This window comes from Propithecus coquereli, unplaced genomic scaffold (genome assembly GCF_000956105.1).
Source record: "Propithecus coquereli isolate 6110/MARCELLA unplaced genomic scaffold, Pcoq_1.0 Scaffold104, whole genome shotgun sequence".
Taxonomy (NCBI): Eukaryota; Metazoa; Chordata; class Mammalia; order Primates; family Indriidae; genus Propithecus; species Propithecus coquereli.
Genome location: NW_012134303.1, coordinates 145,515 through 171,962, shown reverse-complemented (window position 1 = coordinate 171,962; position 26,448 = coordinate 145,515). Strand labels below are relative to the sequence as shown.

The window sequence follows — 26,448 nt, the reverse complement described above, 5'->3', positions numbered from 1 at the left end:
TTGTTTCATCTCTGTATCCTACCAGAAATTATTCACTGAGGCTTTTCATGGCCTCAACGCCTTTCATCAGCTCAGAGAATTGTGTCACAACACGGCACTGTTTTGACAAGTTTAGGCAAAATTTAACACTCACCATCACTATCTTTGACATATTGCTTCTGTGCACTTTTCATTTCTGCAGAGTTAAGATCTGACTACCAGATAGAACTGTGGTTGCCAACCAGACACCCCATTGTGAAGATAATTCTCTGATGTTGTAGACACATGACTATGATTGAGGGTTTTGCCATTTTCTCCAGGTGTCCGCTTTGCTATCACTCAGAGTTCTTGACAAAGTTCAACAATGTTCTACCAACACACAATTTGCTATTCAGATGCTACCAATCCATTTAGAAATGAGCTAACTGGGATATCTGGGATATTATCTATCCATTCACTTGCACATCCCTCTGAAAAAATATAGTGATTGATTCTTTCCATTGACAAGGCCATCAAGTTCCAATGGTGATTGTGAATCACTCCAAGAACTTGCCCCCCTTGAAGATAGGAATTCTCTTATAATACTAAAGAAAATGTCCAAGACACGAAAACATTATAGAACTAAAAATGTACCCTGATTCCGCTTTTCTTTTTCAAAAAAATACTGTAGCTTTACAAATAATATCTCAGAAAACTCCCACAGTCTGGCAAATCTGTTTGTATGGTGGGGCTGAATTAATTTAGGAATGTCATAAAGAACAATTTTATTTCAAGTAATATGGGAAGAAAAAATATTATGTTGTTTTCTCTTTCATGTGTTTCAAGGCCTTATTTTGCCCAAAGTATATTGTACATAATGTTTTGGAATCCCAGCTTCTATATGTAATCACACACAAGGCTCTGTACGTAAATTATGTTTAGATTCTCTGAGGACAAGTTAACATGGGGGATCTTGGGTGAAATATTACAGCCAGGGAAAGGAGTATACAGAGAATATTGAAGAGAAGATCACATAAGAGGCTGAGGAGAAGTTTTTGGCCAGATATTACAGAGGTGGGACACTGGCAAGTGTGCTCTGAGAGGCCCTCTCTACAGTTTGGACTTATCAACATACCTTGATGAGCAGAGAGCAAAGCATGTCACCCTATTGGTATGGCCTCAATGGGACAGCAGTTCTAGGAAGGACATCTTTGTGGCTGGAGGGAATTCTTTCCATAACCTCTTATATGTGAGACAGAGAACTAGGAACTAGCTGAGCCTTAGAGCTAATATAGGCATTGTCATCTTGCCTGTCACACAGAATGGCACACACCTGCCACTGAGCATGTGGTTATGAATGAATGAAGGTGCCTGCTGGGTTTAGTCTGTGAGTGAGTACCCACATCCTCATGAGGGAAGGCTGCAAGTAAGCAGGGTCTGAGCACTTCTGTTTTGTGAGCACTGGAGGCCATCCACTCAAGAATTAAAAAACAGCATCCTTCAAGAGACCTCAACCATTTTTTCTCCTTTGGAACCCATAAGCAGACTCCAGAGGGTAGTTCAAACTATTAGAAGTAATAAAAAAGTTCAGTAGTGTTGTAATATACAAGATAAACATACAAACATTAGTTTCGTTTCCATACACTTGTGATGAGCAATCTGAAAATGAAAGTAAGAAAAAAATCCATTTATAATACCGTAAAGAATAAAATACTTAGAGATAAATTTAACCAGAAAATGGATGACTTTTATAATGAAAACAAAATATCATTGAAATAAAGTAAACAAAATGTAAATAAATGGGAGAAAATTCCCTGTGAATAGATCTGAAGACAGAATACTAAGATGGCATTATGCCCTAATTTCATTTACACATTCTACACAGTCTTTATCAAAATCCCTCTTTACTTATTTCCTGAAATTACCAAGCTCATCCTAAAATTCAAATAAAATGCATAAACTCAGAATAGCCAAAACAATCTTCAGAAAAACAAAGTTGGAGGAATTCCCTTTCCCAATTTCAAAACTTACTACAAAGCTACATTAATCAAGACTATGTGGTGTCAGCAAAAGGATAGACATATAGATTCATGGAATACAATTGAGAATCTAAAAATAAACCTACATATTTATGGTTATTTGATATGATAGAAGAGTGCCAAGATCATTTAGTGGAGAAATCAATGTCTTTTCTTCAAATGGTATAGGAACAACTGGCTATCCACATGCAAAAGAATGAATTTGGACCCCTACTTCACACTATATGAAAAAATTACCACAAAATGATCAAAGACCTAAATGTAAGAGCTAAAACTCTAAAACTCTTAGAAGGAAACAGAAGTCATCTTCATGGCCTTGAATTAAGCAATGGTTTCTTTTATATGACAGCAAAATTATAAGTAACAAAATAAAAAATATACAAATTGGAATTTATCAAGACTAAAACTTGTATACGTTAAAGGATGCCATCAAGAAAGTGAAAAGACAACCCACAGAATTGAAGAAAGTTTTTGCAAATTATATATATTATAAGGGAATTTTATGTGGAATATATAAAAATCTTGCAACTCAAAAATTATAAGACAAATTACCCAATTAAAAACTGAGCCAAGGATCTGAATAAACATTTTTCCAAAGAATATGTACAAATGGCCAATAAACAGATGAAAATATACTCAACATCATTAGCCATTAAGGAAATACATGTCAGTACCACAATGAGATACCACTTTACATCCACTAGGATGGCTATAATAAAAAAGAAAAGAAAAATAACAAGTGTTGGCAAGGAGATGGAGAAATTGCAAACCTCATACTTTGCTGGTGGGGTTATGAAACGGTGCAGCCACTTTGGAAAACAGTCTAACAGTTCCTCAAATAGTTAAACATAGAGTTATTATATAATTCAGTGATTCCACACCTAATCATGTACTCAAGAGAAATGGAAACATATATCCACATGTATAAACTTATACATGAATTTTCATAGCCATATTATTCATAGTAGCCCAAAATTTAAAACAACCTAAGTGTCTGAATTAATAGATAAAGATGGTGTATTCATACAATGGAGTATCATTCAGCAATACAAATAAATGAAGTACTGATACATGCTCTCACATGGACAAATCTTGAAAACATTATGCTAACTTAAAGAATCCTGTTACAAAGGATCACGCATTTTGAATAATTTTGTTTGTGTGAAATGTCCATAATTGGCAAATCTATAGAGACAGAATGTATAATAATGATTGCCTAAAGCTTGGAGGTATGGGGAGATTGGGATGACAGCTTAAGAGGAGCACAGTTTCCTTTAGAGGTGATTAAAATGTTACAGAATTAGTTGTGATGATTGATGGACAACTCTGTGAATATACTAAAACCCATTGCAATGTGCACTTTAAATGGATGAGTTGTGTGCTTATATCTAAATAAATCTGTTAAATATATTTGAAGAAATAAACATCCTAAATTAGATGCAAAACACTAATCTACATATGTAAGAATCTGAATGAACTGTAAGTAGGATAAACAGAAAGAAATGTAAACGTATCACAAACTGTTGAAAACCAAAGACAGCAAGTCTGGAAGGCAGTAAGAGAAAACTAAATCATCAAATATAAGAAAATCACAATAAAATGATAGCTCAGAAACAATGGAGGCCAGAATGCAATGGTATGACATTCAAAGTGCAGAAAGAAAGAAAAAATGTCAAGCCAAAATTGTATAATTAGTAAAACTATATTTCAAAAGTGAGGGTGAAAAAAAAGACGTCCCAGGCAAGCAAAGACTAAAAAAATTCGTTGGTAGCAGCCCTGTCTTTACAAGAAATACTTGAGAGATTTCTGCAGCCTAAAATGAAATGACACAAAATGATAATACAAATCTATACAAAAAATTAAAAAGCACTGGTAAAGATAATTACATTTACATAGGTAAATGTAATAGACAGTATAAATATACATCATTTCTCTCTTCCTTTTGAAACAAATTTTTATTGATGCATAATCGATGTAGATAGTTTTGGGGTACATGTGAAATTTTATACATTCCTACAGTTTGTAAAGATCAAATCAGCATACTTAGGTTATCCATCACCTTAAATATTTGTCTTGTCTTTATGCTAAAAACATTTGAATTATTCTCTTGTAGCTATTTTAGAATGTATAGTAGATTATTGTGAACTATAGTAACCCTACTGATCTACCTACACTAGGTCTTATTTATTCTATCAAACCATATATTATATCTGTACCCATTAATTAGGTTATCTTTCTCCCTCCTCTTCCTTCTCCTTCCCAGCCACAAAGAAGCCAAAAGAAAAAAATGCCTTACCTATAGATAAATATAATAATTTCATTACACTTCTCTTCAGAAACCATGCAAGTAAGAGAGTGCAGTGAAATATTTCAAGTGTTGAAAGAAAAGAAAATCAACTTAGAATTTTGTATCCAATGAAATTACCTCTCAAAAATGAAGGAGAAATGATGACTTTTCTAAGCCAAACAAAAATTTAGGGAATTTGTTACCAATAGAGATGCCTTGCAAGTTAACATTAATCTGAGGAAGATGGTGATTAAGTTTCTATGCATATTGTCATCCCTACGGCAACCACTAAGCTAAAACATATTTAGAAATTAAAGGAAGAATTAAAATGGCTCATTAGAAAATATGTACTTAATTTGGAAGGGGGAAGTAAAGGAGAAACGGGGAAAATAGGCATGAGGTGTACAGAATAGAGCAAAATCACAAACATAAATCCAATCATGTCAACAATAACATTATTTGCAGGTGGATCAAACAATCTTAAAAAAAGGCAGAGATTCTTTGATTGAATATGAAATCAATTCCTTTTATAAAGAGACACACTTTAAATGAGAGGATGGTGAACTATGGCCTGTGGGTTCAATCTGGTTGGTCATTTATTTTGTAAAAATAGTTTCATTAGAACACAGCTGTGCTCATTTATTTACATATTGCCAATGGCCGCTTTCACACAACAATGCCAGAGAAGTACGGACAGAGACCATATTACCTGCAAAGCCTATAATATTTAATACCTGGCCCTTTACAGAAAGAGTTGGCTGACTTCTGCTTCAGATTCAAAGACACAAAATAGGTCAAAAGCACAAATATAGGAAAAGATTTATGCAAGGGTGGTGGCTCATGCCTGTAATCCTAGCACTCTGAGAGGCTGAGGCAGGAGAATTACTTGAGCTCAGGAGTTTGAGATCAGCCTGAGCAAGAGTGATATCCGTCTCTATTAAACATAGAAAAATTATCTGGGTGTCTTGGTGTGCACCTGTAGTCCCAGCTACTCGGGAGGCTGAGGGAGGAGGATCGCTTGAGCCCAGGAGTTTGAGGTTGTTGTGAGCTACAATGACGTCACTGCACTCTACCCGGGGTGGCAGAGTGAGACTTTGTCTCAAAAAAAAAAAAAAAAAAAAAACAAAACCCAAAAAACAAAAAACAAAACCTTACCTAATGGGTATAATAGACACTATCTAGGTGACGGGCACACATTTACCCCTGACTCAAACATTACAAAAGCGATCCATGTAACAAAAAACATTTGTACTCCTGTAATACTTTGAAATAATAATAAAAAAGATTTGCTATGCAACTAGGAACCATCAGAGAGTTGGTGTGCTATACTAATAACAGACAAATAGACTTTAAAACAAAAAATTTATTGAAGACAAGAAGGTCATTTTATAGTGATCAAAATTTCCATAAATTAAGAACATATAACAATTATAAAGATATATGTCCTGTATTAGTTAGGGCTCTTCAGAAAAACAGACTAACAGGAGATTATAAGGAATTGGCACACGTGATTACGGAGGCTTGGCAAATTCAAAATCTACAGGGTAGGGAGGCAGGCCGAAGATGCAGGGAAAAGCTGTAGTTCAAACAATGGAATATGATAAATTGGGTAAATTAAAAAGCTTTTGCACCTCAAAAGATACTATTTAGGAAATGAAAGAAACCACACACTGGGATAAAATGTTCACAAATCATATGTCTAATAACTTTTTAAAGGCACTCTGAATTATCTCTTCTTCCAGGGAGGCCAGTCTTTTTAAATTAAGGCCTTCAATAATTGGATGAGGTCCACTCACATTATAGAGGGTAATCTGTTTTACTCAAAGTGTACTGATTTAAATGTCAATCTCATCTAAAAAATACCTTCACAGAAACATCTAGAATAATGTTTTACCAAATATCTGAGTACCATGTCCTAGCTACATTGATACATAAAATTAACCATCCCATGTACCTAACAACATAGCATCAAAATATATGAAGCAAAAACTGACAAAAATGAAGGAATAAATAAAAAATTCCACAATAACATTTGGGTACTTTAATACCCCACTCTCAATAATAGATATAAAAATTAGACAGAAAATCTGCAAGGATATATAAGATTTGAAAAGCACTATTTATTATACCAACTTGACCTAATTGACATCTATAGGATACTTTACCCAACAAGATCAGAATACACATTCTTTTTAAGTGCACATGAAACACATGAAACATTCTACATGGTAGACCTCATACTAGGCCATAAAGAAGTCTCAATAAATTAAAAAGATCAAAATCTTAAAAGGTATTTTCCCTGACCACAAGAGAATTAAATTAGAAATAAAAAGCAGAATAAAATTTGAGAAATCCATAAATATTTTAAAACTAAATAAAATACTTATTAATACATGGGTTGAAGAAGAAATTATAAGAGAAATTAGAAAATATTTTGCATTCATATTGGACAGGAAGATGTGAAACTGCATTTATTCACAGATAACATGACCTCGTGTGTAGAAAATCCTAAGGAATCAACCAACGCCTATTAGAACCGATAAAAGAGTTCAGCAAAGTTGCAGGACACAAAATCAATATACAAACACCAACTGTATTTCTAGCAATGAACAATGGAACAGTGAAATTAAGAAAATAATTTCATTTATAATACAATAACATCAAAAAGAGCAAAACATTAAGGAATAAATTTAACAAAAAAATATACGACTTATACACTGAAAGATAGAAAACATTGTTGAAAGAAATTAAAGATCTAAATAAATGGAAAGATACTTCAAGTTTATGAATCAGAAGATATGACAATATTCCCCAAAGTGATCTACAGACAATTAAATGGGTAAAGAATGAAATCCAAATTCAAACTGAGAGAGATTAAAAAAAGAATAAATAAATAAATAAATGGGTAAAGAAGACATTTTTTATTAACAAACGATGCTGGCACAATTGAATACTCACATGCAAAAAAGATAAACTTGCATTCTTCCCTCACACCATACATAATAATTACCTCAAAATGAATCATAGACCTAAATGTACAAGCTAATGTTATAAAATTTTTAGAATAAAATATAGGAGAAAATATTTGTAATTTTGAGTTAAGCAAAGATTTCTTGGGAATAACACCAGAAGTATAATTCATGAAAGAAAAATATGATAAATTGGGTAAATTAAAAAGCTTTTGCACCTCAAAAGATACTATTTAGGAAATGAAAGAAACCACACACTGGGGTAAAATGTTCACAAATCATATGTCTAATAACTTTTTAAAATCCAGAATATTAAAAATTGCCTATAGCTTAATAAATAGAAGGCAAATAATCCAATTAAAAGGGGCAAAAAATCTGAATAAGCATTTCATGAAACAAGATATAAAAATGGCCAATAAACATAAGATGCCCAATATCATTAAACATTAGGGAAATGCAAATTAAAACTAAAATGGGATTTCACTTTCTACCCACTATAATGACTATAACCTAAAGATATACAATAACAAATGTGAGGTTGTAGAGAAACTGGAACCTTTATACGTTACTGGATAAAATACCAAATTGTACAGCCACTTTACAAAACAGTTTGGAAATTTCTTAAGAAGTAAAATATAAAGAAAATTATACGGGCAGACATCATATTCAAATATTAAATTACATAATTATTAAATAAATAATTCTGGGCAATTGATTATTTGAGAAGGGCCAAGGACCTTTGTTTATAACACTTTCCTTATGACATTTTACCAAACACGTATCAATTGAATTTGAGTTAAATTTTAAAATGTAAGTTATAAAAGTCTACAATTAAATAACATTTAATAGTATCAAATGTTTACAGGGGTGAAAAATTTCAAAGATCAAAGAAGTAAAAACAAAACCACTTGTATCCCCTAAATCTATTTAAATTTAAAAAAAGAAGTAAAAAAAAAATTACCCCATAAAGATAAAGATAAATATTGCCATTTCCTTAAAATTCTTAACTTCTGTGATGTCATAAATAGGAGTAAATTTAAAAGGCAAATAAACTGTGAAAAACAAAAAATACATATTGATAATTAAAAATATAAAGTCTGAACCTGACAAAGGTTGTGAATAGACAATTTACCAAAGAGAAATTATAACAAGTTAACAAATGTGAAAAGCCTTAACCACATTAGAAATTTTTCAAAAATTCAAAGCTAACTAAATACCATTTTAATTATCAAATTATTTTTATACTTAACAATAGAAATATTAAAAAGATAAAAAGTTAAATATAAATGTACTATATGCCAATCAACAGACAACAACAATGCCAATCCTCAGAATCTACTCAAGCAAAATGAAAACTTATATCCACCCAAAGACTTTCACATGAATGAGTATAGTAGCATAATTCATTATACTTCCACACTGGAAACAATCTAAATCTCTATTAATTGGTACAAGGATAAACAAATGTGGTATGTCCACAAAATGGACTACTATCCAACAGTGAAAAATGTATGAACTACTGATGCATGCTACAATATGGATGAACTTCAAACCCGTGATAAATAAAATGAATATTCCAATCTTAAACTAGGACTTAAAAAGGATACAGAAAAATGAAACTAATAAAAAGAAATGCCTTAGCTATCTCTTTATGTATGATCTAGATGGTCAGGGAGAGATAATAGGTAAAGATGTAGCTATAGATATGAATAAAAATATAAGTATATAGATTTATCAAGAGCATATACACCAAACTCTTAACATTGAGTAACAGGGATTCTCTCTTCGTCATGTACTTCATGGCTGCTCTCTTGTGGTTTCTCCCCTGTTCTCTAAATTCAGGTCCCTGTCAATAAACGTAGGATTATGTATAGGAGAAATCATACTTGGGCCATCTTCCCTGGCAGTTTTGAGTTCCAGAACTTTGATGTCAAGACCTCCAATGAAAGGAGAGTGGTCCTACTTAACATTGACAGATGTTTCTGGCACCATCTGGAACAGTTGGTAGAGGCTATCTGTGGTGAAAAGATTAACTTAAGAATAAAGGGAAGGGCTCTTCAGCTTTCTCCATTCCTCTTGGCTCCTGCTGCAGTGGCAAGATATGAACTTAAAACAGAAAAACAAAGAAATTATTTTCTTTCACATATTTCAACATTCTACTTAATAACTCAAACATATGTATGGGTAATCCCATCTTTTTAGTCTTACCGCAATGACCCATATTTACAAACAACTTAATAATGTTAAAAACAGTTAAAGAATGATTTGATTGGAAACACCTCAGGAGGTGTGAGGAAGGACACCTTAACTTTACCTAAAATCCCATGAAGTGACTTTTCCCTTTATATGTTCTACTTCCTAAAAATGTCCTGTCAGGATCTTAGGTCTCTAATTGATCAGTCTGATTACAATGCCCACATTGGGTCAGACACATATCACAGATATGCCCTTGTCACTTTGCTCTTATTTTCTGGGGTTGTAACTGACTAAACTTCCTATGGGTCTTTCATAGATACAAGGCATGAATCTATGCTTTTTGATCCTTGAATCTTTTGTCAAAACAAAAATCTGTTGAGACATCTCTTATTCCTTTTGTTCCTTGATCTTATGTCTACACAGGTAGCCCTGTGGGCATTGAAATGAATTGTTTCCATTACACTGTCCATTGGTACAGAGTTCAGCCCACTGCCTCTGTCTCAGTTTTCCTTTGATTGCCTAGTAGACTTTCCATTTCGGGCCTCTGTTTATACCCTTAGGATGGTCTATATAAACTGAAGCCTTGTGCCCTCTCATGAGTTTTGTCAGTCCCAAGGCCACTTTCTCTTATGAACACCTTTTATTGCACAGGAATGGGTGATAATTTAAAAAGGCCAATTTAATGCAGGTTTGTACCAATGCCACTTCAAAAATCCCAGTGTAAGTTCTAAATTGACTGTTCTGCTTTATCACGTAATAGACACACGCAACAGCCTTGCCTGACATTCACTTACAGCATACTATTTCTTCTAGGCAATGGCACAGATGTTTTGACAGAATTTTGCATATTCAGAGACTGTGATCCACTATGTTTCATCTTTGATGGAAATGTGCACTTCTGATGTTAAGTAGAAAGGTAAAGTGATAGGGATGTTTATGAAATAATAAAAAAGAAATGGCACAAATATCATCTCTCGTCTCACTTCCATCAGGTAACATATCCTACCACTCAAAAAGACCTAAAAGTCATACAACATACAATAGTATGTACACCTCACTTTCTGTGTGTACATTTCCTTATGATCTGTATGACTGTTATGCTATTTATATAAGCATCACCTCATTTACAGAAGAAAGGAGCCAAAGACTAACATGTTTTGAAGGCCTACCATGTGGCAAAACTTTCTCTGGCTTATTTTCTCCCTACTGTAATTCTGTTAGATATTATTCTTAATCTTTCTAGTGAGCAATGACTTTATTTCTGTCTTTTTATTATTTACATATATATTGTTATCATTCACTGATAATCTACTATGATACTGTGTCGAAAGTTCTGGCTGATATAAGAGGCCTAGGACCAGGGCAAAGAGACTGCATTTGTCAGGGACTCAAGGCCAGTGGTGAATGATCTGATCAACGGGCCCGAGCAGGTAGTACCAGGAAGTCACCCACACTTTCTCCATGAAAAAACAAAGACTAGTTGCACCTTAGTAGTCACCAGCACAGGGAGATGTTTAGAGTGTCAAACTTCCACCAGCAACCAGTGAAGATCCAGAGGAAACCACAAGGATTCTAGGACCCTAGACTGAGGCAGTGAGTTAAGGCTGGGGACCAGGTTCCTATAAGTGAGGCTTAGCTGTTTATACTTACCTAGTGCCCTATCACACATGCCTGGAATTTCTACGGGGAAAGAAATGAATGAAGTTTTCAAAGGTAAATGTCCACATGGAAGGATATAATAGAGTTTGACTTTTTTGTTGTTGTTGATGTTTGATTGCTGACAATTTTTAGGCCTCACTCCTGCCTCTCCCCTTTCTGCCCCACATCTGGCAAGCTTATAAGAAAGTCTAGGTGCTCCCTCTTTTGGCACCAGTGAGAGATTCAAACTACACGAGCCTCTGCCAGTCCACAGGAACCCTTGCCCTTGCCCCACCCCTTAAACACCATACAATCCCAAGTCAGTCTTCTTTCCTTGCTCTCTTGAGCCATTTTTGGACCAGCTTGGGAGGCCCATCCTGCTCTCCCGAGAAGCCTCATTATGTGAGTAATAAACCTTCTTATACCATTTTACTATGTGTGTGGCATTATCAGTCTTAAAATCTGAATCAAATTTTAGGTGGAGATCCATCCTGTTATTTCAGGTGGTTACAAGAAAGGAGCATACTGGGAAGGGTATGATGTACTCATATATTGAGTACTAAGTTGAGCATGAGAAGAAAAAGTATATGGCCAAATCTGAGTAGTGCTTAAAATTTGCTCAATGCACTCAGATGTGCAAAAATTATGTAGGACTTTTATCTCTTTTACAGCTCTGGTCATCCTCATTAGCTCCATCTACCTCTAGCTTTGCCTAGTCCAGCATTCTTTGTCTGTCCTGTTGAGAATACTCACGGTATCTCAGGTTGACTTTTCTCTTCACCCAACCATTCTCTATCATGATATTGCCAGTACACGGGTGGTTGTAGCAAGGGGCAGCGGCACTGGAGGGAGCAAAGTCTCATAGAATTCAGATGGTTTTCTCTGGATCTTCATTTGCTTCTGCTGGAAGGTAAATGCTCTAGGCTGCTCCCTGGATTGGTGACTGCTGAAGTGTGCAGTATGCCCTCTGTTCCCTAGGTGAGAGGACTGAGGCTTAGAGAGGTTCAGGAGCTTTTCTTTGATCAGGGAGGCACTACACAGAAGAACAAGGTTGGCATCATTATTTATAAGAGCAATTACCCCCTTAGTTCTTGGTTTTATAAGAAATTCACACTCCAGCACATGGCTCCCTAATGTACATGCACATAAAGAATTGAAAAGTGGCAAGTGGTAGGAAATAACTTATGCCAAACATGAGAGTGGAGGCATAATCTGTAAACTGGTGGTACCTCGCCTCTGTCATCATTTATAGGATTGTAACTTGAAAATTTTGTACTGCTATTATTTGAATTTCTGAAGTTATGCCTGCTTATTGTCTAAAGTGCCAGCATTACAGAGGCATGGAAAATAAATTGTGTGAATGTCATGTTCCAACTCTTGCCTGCAATTTGGAACTGCTAATTACCAATCATTTAGAAAGGTCCCACAGAACTGCCCACTATGTAGGCTTTGGTGCTATTGTTGTTTGTTTAGAGGTGAAAATAAGTGGCTGAACCCCTTCAAGAACATGGACATGGAGCACCTGGTGTCAGCTCTCTGAAGAATCCGCTGGGCAGACAGGCTGACTCTCCCTCACCCTGCAGGTGCTAACGTGAGACTACTCGCACAGTGGACCTTCAGGAAGGGAGCGGGGTGGGATGGTGGATGGGAAGACAAATGGAAGCATGGCGAGAGCTGTAAAAAGGCTCATTTACATTCACTTGTGTACAAATCATAAAACTGATCATGGTATGGTCTTTGAAAATGTTCAAATGATGAAGAATGAGAAGCAAAATGTGTGAGTCCTCTCCTTCCTTCCTTCCTTCCCTCCCTCCCTCCCTTCCTTCCCCCTTACTAGCCAGTAGGCATCCCTTGCAAAGCCCCTGTTGTGCCAGGTAACATGCCTGCTTCTGCAGGCCTCCAGGTAGAGCATCTGACAGAGTCCTGCTGTCTCCAAAGGCCAATCTCTGGAAGCAGCGTATATCCTTTCTCATCAGGATTTACTGGCAAACTGCCTATGAAAGCAAGCCTGATGTACCTGCTAAGGGGCGAATGGGGGTGGCAGGGCCTTTCAGTCCTGGCCCCATGGGCTTCTGGTTGGGGCAGGAGAACAGCAATCCAGGAAACACAACGTACAATGTGCAACATCACTCTTTAATAGGAAAACAAACAGCGATCGGGAGTGGGGAAAATACACAGAACAACTGGCTCTTTGGGTGGTTATGTTTCCTGGCCTACAAATTAACTTTGGCTTCTTGGTCAGCCTGGCCTCAAACCCCAGTCATGGTTGTGGCCTTAGGCTGGTGAAAAGAGAAACAAAGGTCATGTAGATGAAGACGAAGATGATATCCAAGGACTCCTTTCAGGGGCTTTGTTTGCAGGCCTCCTCTGGGATCTTGTCCTCAATCTAGAGGAAGTAAAGGAAAGGAGTTGGGATGTTAGAAGAGCCAAGCCTCCCCAGTTGCATTCCCAGTCCACCCAGCCTTCACCTTCCTGGCATTCCTGAAGGCCCAGAAACATCCATTTTTTTACCCACTTGATTCCTATATCTCACCTGGAGTTTAGCAAAGTCCTGATCAGCTTTGGTATAGTTCTGCTCGTTGTCCTGAAGGCACCTGGGGCCGGGGAGAAGATCAAGTGATCGCCATTATTATCCCAGGATAGGCATGCTGTTCACAAAATGCCACTGCTAAAACTATGCTACTTTTTTGCTGGGACACATATACCAGTATGAGCACTATTGGAATGATGAAGAAAGACATAGCGAAAGCCAAAACATCCATCACTAGCATTAATGCCCACTAGAATTCAAAGCAGAAAAATAGGAGTGTTCAAAAGAACAAGGGAACATAACACATATTGATTTTTAAAAAGATGCTCAAGAAAATAACAAATTCAAAAATAAAAAAAATTTCCAATCATTGTTTAAAATTATTATGATTTTTTTTCAGCATATTACAGGGGTACAAATGTTTAGGTTACATATATTGCCTTTGCACCGCCTGAGTCAGAGCTTCAAGTGAGTCCATCCCCCAGATGGTGTGCACTGACGCATTAGGTGTCAATGTACCCATCCCCTCCTCCCCCTCCCATCTGCCCAATTCCCGATGAATGTTACTACTACACGTGCACATAAGTGTTTATCAGTTAATACCAATTTGATGGTGAGTACATGTGGTGCTTGTTTTTCCATTCTTGTGATACTTCACTTAGTAGAATGGGCTCCAGCTCTATCCAGGATAATACAAGTGGTGCTAGATCACACTTCCAATCATTTTTAAATTGAGATATAAGACATATATCATAGTATTCACCATTTTAAGGTATACAATTCAGTGATTTTCTAGTATATTTACAAGATTGCACAACCATCACAACGAACTATTAAATACTTCCAAAACATTTGCATCACTTTCAAAGAAACAACTCTTTACCCCATTCCCCTCTTTGCCTAGACCCTGGTGACTATTAATCTGTTATGTGTCTGTATGGATTTGCTTATTTGGGGCATTTTATATAAACGGGCTCATAAAATATGTAGTCTTTTGTGATTGGCTGCTTTCATCTAACATAAAATTTTTAAGGTTCATGCATATTATAGCATATATTAAAACTTCATTCTATTTTATTGTTGAATAATATGACCATTATATTGATATATCACATTTAATTTTTCCATTCAAGACATTTGGGTTGTTTCCACTTTTTGGCTATTATGGACATTCATGTACAAGTTTTTGTGGGAACAATGTTTTCATATCTCTTGGTGGAATTGCTGGGTCATATAGTAATACCATGTTTAACACTTTGAGGAACTGCCAAATTGTTTTCCACATTGGATGCATCATTTTTCATTCTCACCAGCAATGTATGAGGGTTCCAATTTATCTATATCTTTGCCAACATTTTATTTTTTAAATTGACACATCATAATTATACATATTATGGGGCACATAGTGATATTTTGATATATAAATAATGATCAGATAAGGGTAATAATAAGCATATCCATCATCTTAAACATTTACCCTTTATTTGTATTGGGAATATTCAATATCCTCCTTCTAGCTACCTGAAACTATACATCATTTTTAACTATAGTCATCCTACAGTGCTATAGAACACTACAACTTATTCTTCCTCTCTAGCTGTAATTTTGTATCCTTTAACAAATCTCTCCCTATCCCCCCTTCCTCTTATCAATACTTGTTATTTCCATTTTTTAAAAATTATAGCCATCCTGGTGTGTGTGAAGTGGTATCTCTGTGTAGTTTTGCTTTGAATTTCCCAGATGACTAATGATGTTGAATATCTTTCCATGTACTTTTGGATATTTGTGTGTCTTTTTTGGGAAGAAATGTCTATTTAGATCTTTGCCCATTTTAATTGGGGTTGTCTTTTTATGGTTGAGTTCTAAGAGTTCTTTATATAATCTGGATACAAGTCTCTTATCATATATTTATGTCTCTTATGCAAATATTTTCTCTGATTTTGTGGCTTGTCTTTTCACCTTATTGAGAATGTCTTTGATGCAAAACAATTTTTAAATTTTGAAAAAGTTCACTTCATCTGATTTTGTGTATGTGCTTTTGCTGTTATATGTCAGAAACCATTGCTTAATTCAAGGTCATAAATATTTACCCCTGTGTTTTCTTCTAAGATTTTCATAGTTTTAGTTTCATAGTTTTAGCTCTAACTTTTAGGCCTTTGGCCCATTTTGATTTATTTTTGTATGCGGTGAGAGATAGGATACAAATTCATTCTTTTGAGAGTGGATGTCCAGTTGTCTCTGCACCAGTTGTTGAAAGGCTATTTCTTTCCTGGTCGAAAACTGACCATAAAGGTAAGTGGTTTTTTTTTTTTTTTTTGGCTCTCATTTTATTCCATTGATCTATATGTCTATTCTTAGGCTTGTGCCACCCACTGTTGATTGATTACTGTAGCTTTGTAGTAAGATTGTTTGTAGTAACTTTGTAGTGGGTCCTCCAACATCGTTCTGCTTTTTCAAGATTATTTCTCTATCTTGGGTTCACTTTTCCATTTAAATCTTAGGATTAACTTGTAAATTTCTACAAAGAAGTCAGCTAAGATTTTGCATTTGCATTTTTTATATATAAATTTGGGGTGTATTGCCATCTTAACAATCTTAAGTCTTCCAATACAGGAATATGGGATGTCTTTTCATTTATTTAGGTCTTCTTTATTTTTACAAGGTTTTGTGGATTTCAGACTATATGTTTTACATTTTGTTTGTTAAATTTGTTCCTAAGTATTTTTTTTGTGCAAAAAAATGGAAGTGTTTTCTTAATTTTTTTTTTTTTTTTTTTGAGACAGAGTCTCGCTTTGTTGCCCTGGCTAGAGTGAGTGCTGTGGCGTCAGCCTAGCTCACAGCAACCTCAAATTCCTGAGCTCAAGCAATCCTTCTGCCTCAGCCTCCCGAGTAGCTGGGACTACAGGCATGTGCCACCATGCCCGGCTAATTTTTTTCTATATATATGTATTTTTAGTTGTCCAGATCATTTCTTTCTATTTTTTAGTAGAGACGGGGTCTCGCTCTTGCTCAGGCTGGTCTCGAACTCCTGACCTTGAGCGATCCACCCGCCTCGGCCTCCCAGAGTGCTAGGATTACAGGCGTGAGCCACCGTGCCCGGCCGTGTTTTCTTAATTTTATTGTCTGATTGTTCATTTCTGATATAGTAATATAATTGATTTTTATATATTAATTTTGTACCCCGAAACAACGTAGAACTTGTTTATTAATTTTAACAGTTTTTTAGTGGTTTCCTTAGGATTTTATATATATAAGATCATGTCATCTGATATGAACATTACATTGTTTCAAAATTAGTATAATTATAAATGATAAAATTAATATGTGTATTTTACAAGCCTATTTTTCTTGGAAGCACAATATCCAAATAGTTATTTTTACAAATTAACTGAAAGCTTCCACTTTTCACTCCCTACTCCTCCCAGCTCATGCCTATCGAGAGAGACTCCTAGCACTTACTTCTGATACCACTGGAGGTTCATCTCAGATTGAGTGGAGGAAGTCAGCACCATTTCCTGCTGTTCCTGAGAGAGGGTGGGCATGGAGCCGGAGGAGGGTGTGGGCACTTGGGTGGAGAAGGTGCTCTGGGTCTCTTTGGGGCTGGTATCTCTCACAATCAGCTCATCATTCACAATGTACATACTGGAGGAAAGATGGGCCCTCAGACAATCAGACAAATGGACAACCCCACACTTCTAACAATGATCCTGTTTCCACTGCCACTCACCAACCAGATGCTTTCCAAACCCTTATTTTGCCTATCTTCCAGATCCCTTGGCTGGTAGACTTTACCCCTACCACATAGTTCACCTTTGGAGAGATTGTTTATCAACTTGCTTAGATTTGTAGATTTAACCCCAATGCATGTACCCTTTACAAAAGAAGTGGACCCTCATCCCCGTTTTTAGAAAAGGACAATTAGTCACAAGGAAGTCTTATAACTTGAAGATTACACAGCTAATTATTGAGGGTTGGGGTCAAGAATAGAATCTGGTATTTTCCTAATCTAGACTTCTCCTTGGATCTACCTGTTAGCTTTGCATGGTATTGAGAAGACCCTAAGACTATATTATCACATTTCTATACCACTGGCCTCAGGCTGGAATGGATGCTCCTACCCACAACACAGCACTTACCTGGAATCACTGCCAGAAGTCAAGATGAAGGTCCGGGTGAAGGCACGAACACAATCCTGGTACTGTCCTTCCACTTCAATGACAACAATGATACCTCTTTAGAGTTGCACATGCTTTACACATGCACATGAGGTTCCTCAGTCAGGATCTTACCTGATACTCTTGTAGCACCCTGAAGGGAGCAGACTGGGAGAATTTTTCATTGGGAGTCAGGAGGGGTTTCAGGGACTGAGAGGGCAACAATAGGAATAATAACCTCCCAGTAATAGAACCTCCTAACATGTGCCAAGTGCCTTGACAAGCACAAGTTCACTTGACTCATTTTTTACAGTTGCCCAAGAGATAAGCTTACCAGTCCCATTTTGAAAATGAGGAAACTGAGTGGTTAGGTAACAAACAGGCAGAAGGTCAAAGTTCTTAAAGTAAGGACATGTGATGAGAGCAATCAAACTCCATTGCCTGTGTCCCTAATGTCTGAGCTGTGCAGGGGCAGACAGGCACACATGTAGGTAGGTCAGCAATGACGTTTGGGAGCAAAATAGGGGTGGGAGAACACAAAAGGAATCTGAAAGGGAGCATAGAGGATGGGATGGGAGGGGAAGAGAGGGAAACAACTTGGAAGGCTGAGACAGATCTAGGAGGAGGCCCGGCCAGGGAAAGGGAGTAATAAGAGATATGGGGAGGGGACTCCACAGACAGTTACCTTCCTTGAACACTCCATTGACAGAAAAGCAAAGCATCCTTTCCTGAAAGGGAAGAACAGTAAGCTAGAGCTTTTGTGATCCTCTTACCTACCTACCTACCTATTTCCTACCACTTTGACCTTCTGGGCTTGCCTAAGGGAGGAAGCAGGTGCTCACCGTCTGGACGCACAGGTCTACCACATAGGAGTTAAGGTCATGCTGAGTTTTGGGTAAAACACTGAGAGAGTCCACAATCTCATGTTTTGTGTACTTTAGCAGCTGAACCTGCAGGTCTGTGTGGGAAAGAGAAGAATTAGGGGTGCCACACCCTGACTCCTGTACCCTATTATTGACCCCACACTCCCTTTCCCGTGCTGATCTCCCCTATCACACACTTACCAGGGTCTGTGACCTTCTTCAGATTCCTGCTATCCTTGAAGTACTCGCACAAACCGCTTCTAAAAGAGAAAGAGGAAGAGGAGGTGGCGGTCCAGCCAGTGCGGGTGTTTCTAGGAGCTGATCTGTGCCTGCTGGGGAGTCACATGGCCCTGGAGCAGAGTCTGAGCCGTGATACTCACGAAGCTGGGTCCTCAGGGCTGAAGGGAATGGTCAGGGAGAAGCAGGCCTCCTCGTGGTAAGCACCCAGGAGACCCTGTCGGTCTCCAGAGTCATAGATCAAGTAATACCTGTGGGGGAGCAAGGGGGGACATGCTATATCTATGATCTGGACCCCTAAAGGAGTCTTCAAAGCTCCCCTCAACTCATGAGCAGACATGTGCTCGAGTTGGCCTGTCTTATCCCAGCCCTCCCCTGCCTCATGGTTCCAGGGGTACTCACTGAAGCAGGAATTGAAGTACCAGACTCTTCAAAGACTCAGATCCTTTATAGCTTTCCTGGAATGAAAAGACACCTTTAAACTATGCGGTTGGCAAAACCTCCCTTGAAACACCTCAAATCATCACTGTCGCTTCTCACCTTACAAGGTTTTATTATCTCAGGGGCTTCGGCATCAATTATAGTTGGAGATGTTAACTCCAAGCCATCCTGAGGAAGGGAAGAGGTAGTCAGCAGTGCAGACCAGGGAGGTAGAGCTGGATGAGCAAGGAGATGAATGGGTCCAGTGGGAACAAGGGCAGGTATGAAATGGCTCTTGGAATTTTATTAGCAAGACAACAGTTGAAATATTCACCAGTGGGTCCTGAAAGCCTCTATTATTATATGCAACTATTGTGTGAACAAGTAATCTTGAGTGTGTGTGTGTGTGTGTATGTGTGTGTGTGTATGAGCGTGTGTGTTTATGGCCACTTTTTGCCAGTGACAATAGCTATACTTTTGTCAGGAGTTCATGCTCCATACCTGGCTAATAGTAAAACGTAAAAAACCTAACCTACGCAATTCGCAAAACACTTGAGAGCAGGTACAGAGGTCATATAGGTTAGTAAGAGGAGACAATGATGATAGTAGGTACTTACCAGGCGTAACAATTCAGGGAAACGGTCCCGTACAACCCTGTCCAGAACCAAAAATAGAATGAAGTGACTGACAGTTCAGAAGCAGGAAATTGAGCCAGGCTCCAGGGATTCCTTGCCCTCCCTGCCTCACTGTCCTTCCTCCAGATCCTCACAGTAGGCTCCGCAGGGAGCAGGGAATGGGGTGTTAGCCCTGCTACCTCACTGGGTGTCCACCATTCTGCTAGGCCTGGCTCTGGCCCTGGCTAACACCAGGTCATCCCCCAGGGATGGCCCAGGATGCTGGGGCAGGGAGGTGAGTGAGGCCAGGCTCAGGAGGCAGGGAGGGGAAGGAAGTGGGTAGGTGGCAGAAAGAGTGAAGGTCTGAGAGGGAGGTATGGGGGAGACACAGGAGAGGAGAGGCCAAGGAGAAAGAGGAAGCAAAGCAGACGGAAGGGAAAGATGCTCTCCCATGGCGGTGGGGCTCAGGGAGAAAGAGAGAAAAAAAGTGCCCCCCTGCGGCTGCCCTTCCTCTCACCTGCCCCTGGCTGGCCCTGGGCACTGAGGCAGGAATGCAAATGACACATGTATTGGGCTGGGGCTTTGGTCACCTGGGCGAGCCCAGTCTGAGCTGGGCATAGGAAACGGAGCAGCCACGGGGGCAGGAGACCTTCCCCAAAAGGAGTGAAGCATCAGGCTCCAGCTCAGAATGGGGCTGAGGGTCTGGGGCCCCCTCTCAGGATCACCACGTCCTTTCCTGATGGTCCTGGCCCAGCTGTGCCCGTCTGAGCTGGCGCCGTGCCCGAGGCATCATTCCCATCTCGGGATACTCAGGGCTCCTCTGAAGGACCAGGCAGGATGGCGTGAGGTGTGGCGGGAGGGAGAGGCAGTAGCCCAAGAGGCCTGTCCTCTGTCTCCTCAACCTCCTCTGCCCTCTGCCTCCCGCTCCTGCCTCGGGAAGCCCTCTGCTCACTGGCGGTGGCTCACTTCTGGTTCCTTGACGCAGGGAACCCAGGTCCCTCCCCAAGGAGGACCCAGCTCCTGCCACTGTGCCAGAGGAACGGATGTCATGACGGCAGCCACCCAGTGCCTCAGCCCTCAGCCCTCAGCATGGGGCAGGGAAGCCACCACGTCAGCCCAGGACAGGTGAGTGGGCCTTTATGGAGCAAGGGAAGGAGGGCCCCTCTCAGAAGAGGGGAGGGAAGGACCACGTCAGCACGCAGGCAGGAAGGCCTGGCTCAGCATGGGGTCCTGGGCCCCAGCATCTGGCCCAAGCCTGAACACCCTGGTCCTGGTGAGGAGGGGAGTCCTGCTTCCTGGCACACACTCATGGAGGGCGTCCTGGAGGAGGCTGGCTGCAGAGAGGTGGTAAACACACCCCCGAGCAGGGCAAAAGGGGAGCAGGTCAGGGAAGGGAAGGAGACCTCTAAGCAGAGCTGAGGGACACAGACAGAGAGGAGAGGGCAGGGCCTGTGATCCTCCCTGAGGGCCAGGGCTGCCTCCTCCTGTAGAAGGGCACTGTCAGGGGCAGCTCAGCTTCCCAGGGGGCGAAGGGGTCCAGGAAGGGTGACAGAGGTTACCACCGACCTTATGTAGATGGACTGGCCTGGGAAGTTGCAGCACAAGGGGTTCCCTTCTAGCCATAGCTCTTCCAGCTTCAGCCCTTTGATCTTGTCCAACTCCGACACTGACGTCAGCTGAGAAGTATGAGGGGAAAACTGGAAAGGTAGTCTCAGGGAAAGAGACGTCCGGGACCCTGGACACCTCCGTCCCCTCACTCGGCCACGGGTTCGTCTGCCTGCCTGTTGTCATCACCCCCATGTGCACTACCACCCACCCTCCACCCAAATTTGTCCTGGTTCCCTCATCTCACCTCATTTTTGGACAGGTTCAGGATCTTGACTTTGGGGGCCTTCTCTATAATGTGAGACAGGCCATCCAGCTGGTACAGTTTGTTGTTGCGCAAGTTCAAGGACAATAACTTTTGGGGAAGAAGAGTTCATTACAGTGATAGTTACTCTCTAGGGCCTCGGAGATAAACCTGCCCTGAACCCAGCCTCTTCCAGTCCCCTGCCTAAGGCCTCACCTCAGGGAAATCCCTCTCAATGATCTGCAGGGTGGCAGCCATGCAGTTTCTTCGATTCAGGACTATGTCCACATCACGCCCCACCAAGTCTTCAGAAAAAGGAAATCAGAAGGCTGAGAGGGGTTCGCCTGGACCAGCGCCAGCACCAACCCCTCCCCAAGTTGCCATCCCTGAGTCTCCCTCCCAGGCAGACCCCTCTGTCCTCACGTGCCCTAGAATCACTGCCGACAGCCATACCTGCGTCGAAGCGGAGCTTCTGGAGGTCAAGAGCTTTCTGGGAGACATCATATCGTTTGTTCATGGTCAGCTGCAGAGAGAGAGGTGGAGAGTGGCTCTGAGGCTGTGCTGGTAGGGGTGACAGGGAAATCGGGGCCTGGGGCAAGAAGAGATGAGTCCAGGAAGTGGGCATACAACGTGCCTTGAGTCTGCATTACCTTTAGCTGCTCCATTTGTTCTGGCTTCAACTTATTTTGCACAGAGTAGGGTACAGCAGAAGGACTGACAAAGATAGATACCTGCAGGAAGGAGACGTAGGGTAAGTAAGCTCCAGGTCTTCTAATCCCACTGAAGATGACCAGCCCCTGGCCTGTCCTCCTGCCCTGAGACTAGGTACAGGGAATGTTCTCAATACATACCATTTGATTTTCCTCATTGAAAATTTTGTGTTTGACATCCTTCAGTGCGGAGGCAGTACCGGCATCCTGGACAAAGAACTGGGCCCTGTTTTTGAAGTAGTGGAACTACGGGGAGTGAAGGCCAGAGCAACAGTGTCAGAGGCCAACAGTCCCTGCTGAGCTAGGCCTCTCCCCCTCCCCTGTGCCCACCCAACTGGCTTCACCATCCTCTCTTACATCGATCGCGGTGAAGGGGACACTGCAATGGCTCTGGATTGAATTCAGGAGCCACGTCCTGTCATACTTTATCCCGTAAGGAATCTACGGGTGAAAAGAAGAAAATAGGAGAGAAGACAGCCAACATGGAATTAAGCCTGGAGCACACACTCAGCCAGGTGTTTTTTCTGATCTTCTACCTAGCTTTAATGGACTTCTAAAGAAAAGAAAAATTTTTTTTCCAGATATTATTGTCCTTTCTCTGTATTCCAGATTCATCCCCAACAAATAATGAAATTCAGATGCTCAAAATGATCTTCCTTTCATAAGGTTCCAGAGGAGTCTACTTATTAAAGACCCGGACTGTCCTTCTGAGAAGGACTCCAGAGACTCAACATCCCCACACTAAGCTTGAGCCATGAGGCATCTGCTGGAGAGCTGCTCCATTTTCTTGGCTGTAGTTTCCACCTTCGCCTTTAGACAACCTCTTAGGTCTTCTTGCAGTCAGCCTGTTCCCTTTATATTCCTTCTCTGAACCTACCCTTATGTGTTAACTCCCCATGTCCCTAGAAAAGTACCTAGCACTTCTACATATGATCAACACAACTCTTCCTGACCTGCCTCTCCTGCACATTCCCTACATTTTGTCAGGACACTCACTGTGATCTTGAACCAGCACCCCAGGGCTCCATCCTGCATATTCTTCTCCATTTCTCTCTCTGGAGTAATTCTATCTTGATATTCATTATGCCATTTCTTACACTTATTGTTGGGTTTTAAGGTAGATGAGTTGCTGTGGGGAAATGGGTTGAAGGATGTGTTCATAAATGTATATAAATGCACAGAAATGCTACGAAGTTTTCTATACACTCTCAACTCAGTGGTAACCAGATTTACAATTAGGATCATTCAACCATTATTCCAATTTTATCATTCCCCACTTTTTCAGTCAGAGAAGAAAAAGAAGACCACAGAGAGTGAAAGAGTTGCACAGTCCCCAGGGCTGCTACATGCAAACAAGGCTGCCTGGTTACTTACTGTCTTACTTGGGGGTCCTCATGGACATACCTTATCACCAAGTTTCCATCATCCTCCTGAAGGTGGGAAGGTGAATGCTCACTCCTACCATGTTCAGAATGAAGGTTTCCCTTGCCAAAATTCCCCTGGGAAGAACTCCCACCTTTCTCTTCTCGTTGAGGAGAGCTATCATCATTACTGTATTCTGAAATTGAGAACAAAAATACAAGTTTGAAGATACATCAGTGGTCATATACCACATACCATGTCTTGGCCTAACCCCACTGTAGGGTAAGCAAAGTGCCAATCTGCCCTAATAGAGCAATCACACAAACCCCAGAAAGCAAACTCCTCTGCCTGTCCAGATATGTGAGCCTTTTCTCATAGATAACATAATTAGTGAAGAAGTCTTAAAGGAGGAGGTAATTGTGTGGAACCATTTGGAAAATGGAGCAGGATTTATAAAGAACGTAAGTGTGACTGTTCATGGGTCAGGCTGGACATCAGCCATATACCAGGAAGACAGCCAAATCTTGCCTTCTCTTATGCCTCTGTAATCTAACAACCTCACCAAAATCTGATAGGCAACTTCTCTCACACTTCCTAAACCAATCAGCCACCAAATTTCATTTCATTAGCATTCTGCAAGCTGTATTTTCTTTTCTAGTACAAGCTTTCATGACAGAATGGACTGATGCAACAGCCTGCTAAATTGTCTCCGTGCCTCCAGCCTTGCCCTCAACAATATTTTTGGAAATACCTAAAGTGAACTTTCTTTTTGTTCAGGCCAAAATGTCTTTCAGCTGAAGAAACAATACTTCTAACCTCCACTATTCTATAATAAGGGTCTGAATAATGAACTGAAATGGTAGGTGTCAACTACAATTTCCAAGTATTTAGAGATTTTTCTATGGTCAGAGAGCATTGTTTCTATGATTTCAGTTCTTTTAAATTTGTTGAGGTTTGTTTGATGGCTTAGGAGATGGTCTATCTTTGTGAATGTTACAAGACACTTGAAAAAAAGTATAATCTGCTGTTGTTGGGTGGAGTATTCTATTATATATATGTCACATAGATCTGGTTATTGTATTAATTACACTATTCATATGTGTACCCTTGCAGATTTTGTTTAGTCATTTTATTAATTGCTGAGAGCGGGGTGTTGAAGGCCCCAACAATAATTATGGACTTGGCTATTTCTCTGTTCAGCTCCATCAGTTTTTGCTTCATGTACTTCGAGGCTCTGTTGTTTTGGTGTGTACATATTTAGGATTATTATGTCTTCCCGGTGGATTGATCCTTTTACCATTATATAATATCCTCTTCATCTACTAATTTTCTTTACTCTGAAGTCGACTTTATTGAATGTTATGGACACAGGTATGCTTATAATGTGTTTTGGTTATATTTTACACTGTAGGTACCCCTAGGAACTTCCTTGTTCACGCCCCCACACTTCCCACCAACATGTTTAATTCACAGTGTGGCAAGATTTGGAAGTTTAATTTACATCTACAGAAATAAGATAGTATCAATTTTCTCTCCCATAGATGTATCACTAAGTGTATTTTATTTTTATCACATTCAACTGAAACAATATACCAGTAGATGGTAATCCTAGCGGTTTTGGAGATGGGGTTAAGGAAATTAGAGTATTAGAAACCAGCTTCCTTTTGGGCTCTAAATTTAAGGTTCTCTAGGTTTGTATTTCATACATATTATATATTAATTACTCCATGTTGTCTCAGGACATGCTTATGAATAACAATCCACTTACTCTTTTTTTCCTGAATTCCAAATAATTTATGTAGATCCTGTATTTTCTTATTTTTATCTTTTGTCATTTTGGTTTTTTTTTAATTTCAACATATTAGGTGGTACACAGCCATAAAAAAGGTGAATTAATGCCTTTTGCAGCAATTTGGAGGGAACTGGAGACCATTATCTTAAGGTAAGTATCTCAAGAATAAACAAACAGACACCACATGTACTCTCTTATAAACTGGAACTAACTGATGGGCACACTAGTACACAGAGGAAAGTAAAAGTCATTGGAAATCAAAGAGGGGGAGGGGGAGGAGGGGAAGGGCAAAAACCCATCTAATGGGTACAATAAACACTATTCAGGTGAGGGGCATAATCCATTCATTGTTATACTTTACAATGTACTGATTATGATCAGGCTTCAGATGAACTCCTCTAGGGAGTCATTGCTTTCACTATGTGACCCATGGTCAAAAAAATCCTGCTACTCACAACTTTCAGGATTTTCCCTATATGGCAATGGAAATGAAATTAAATATTAAATTAAATATGGCCCAGAAATTCTTCATGTTCAATCCCCAAAATTTGGAGATAGCTTGGAGTGCTCTATTTTTCTCATACTTCTCACCCAACTGATCAGGATGAGATCTTTGGCTCTACCTTCAAAATATATCCAGAGGCTGGCCCCTTTTCACTACCCCCATTGCTACCACCCTGGCCAGGTCACCACCATCTATCTCTTGGATTATGTTGCCTTCCTACTCTTCCCTCTGCTTTTATACTTGCTTCCTTACCATCTATTTTCAACATAGCAGAGAGGGAGATTTTTTTTTAAAGCACAAATCAAATCTTGTCATTCCTCTGCTC

The 26,448-nt window shown here is 39.6% G+C and overlaps 1 protein-coding gene across 1 annotated transcript; it reads right to left on the bottom strand.

Annotated features, from left to right (window-relative positions):
- Window positions 1-18,589: 18,589 nt before the first annotated feature.
- On the bottom strand, window positions 18,590-23,511 carry LOC105811256 (nuclear RNA export factor 5-like). Its single transcript, XM_012645402.1, has 13 exons — window positions 23,461-23,511; window positions 22,822-22,905; window positions 22,606-22,710; window positions 22,405-22,485; window positions 22,208-22,277; window positions 21,971-22,059; window positions 21,758-21,865; window positions 21,472-21,581; window positions 19,909-19,945; window positions 19,412-19,480; window positions 19,274-19,329; window positions 18,836-18,894; window positions 18,590-18,729 (listed from the first exon to the last, which is right to left on the bottom strand). The coding sequence occupies exons 1-13, from the start codon at window positions 23,509-23,511 to the stop codon at window positions 18,590-18,592; spliced, it is 1,059 nt and encodes a 352-aa protein (XP_012500856.1).
- Between the last annotated feature and the right edge of the window lie 2,937 nt (window positions 23,512-26,448).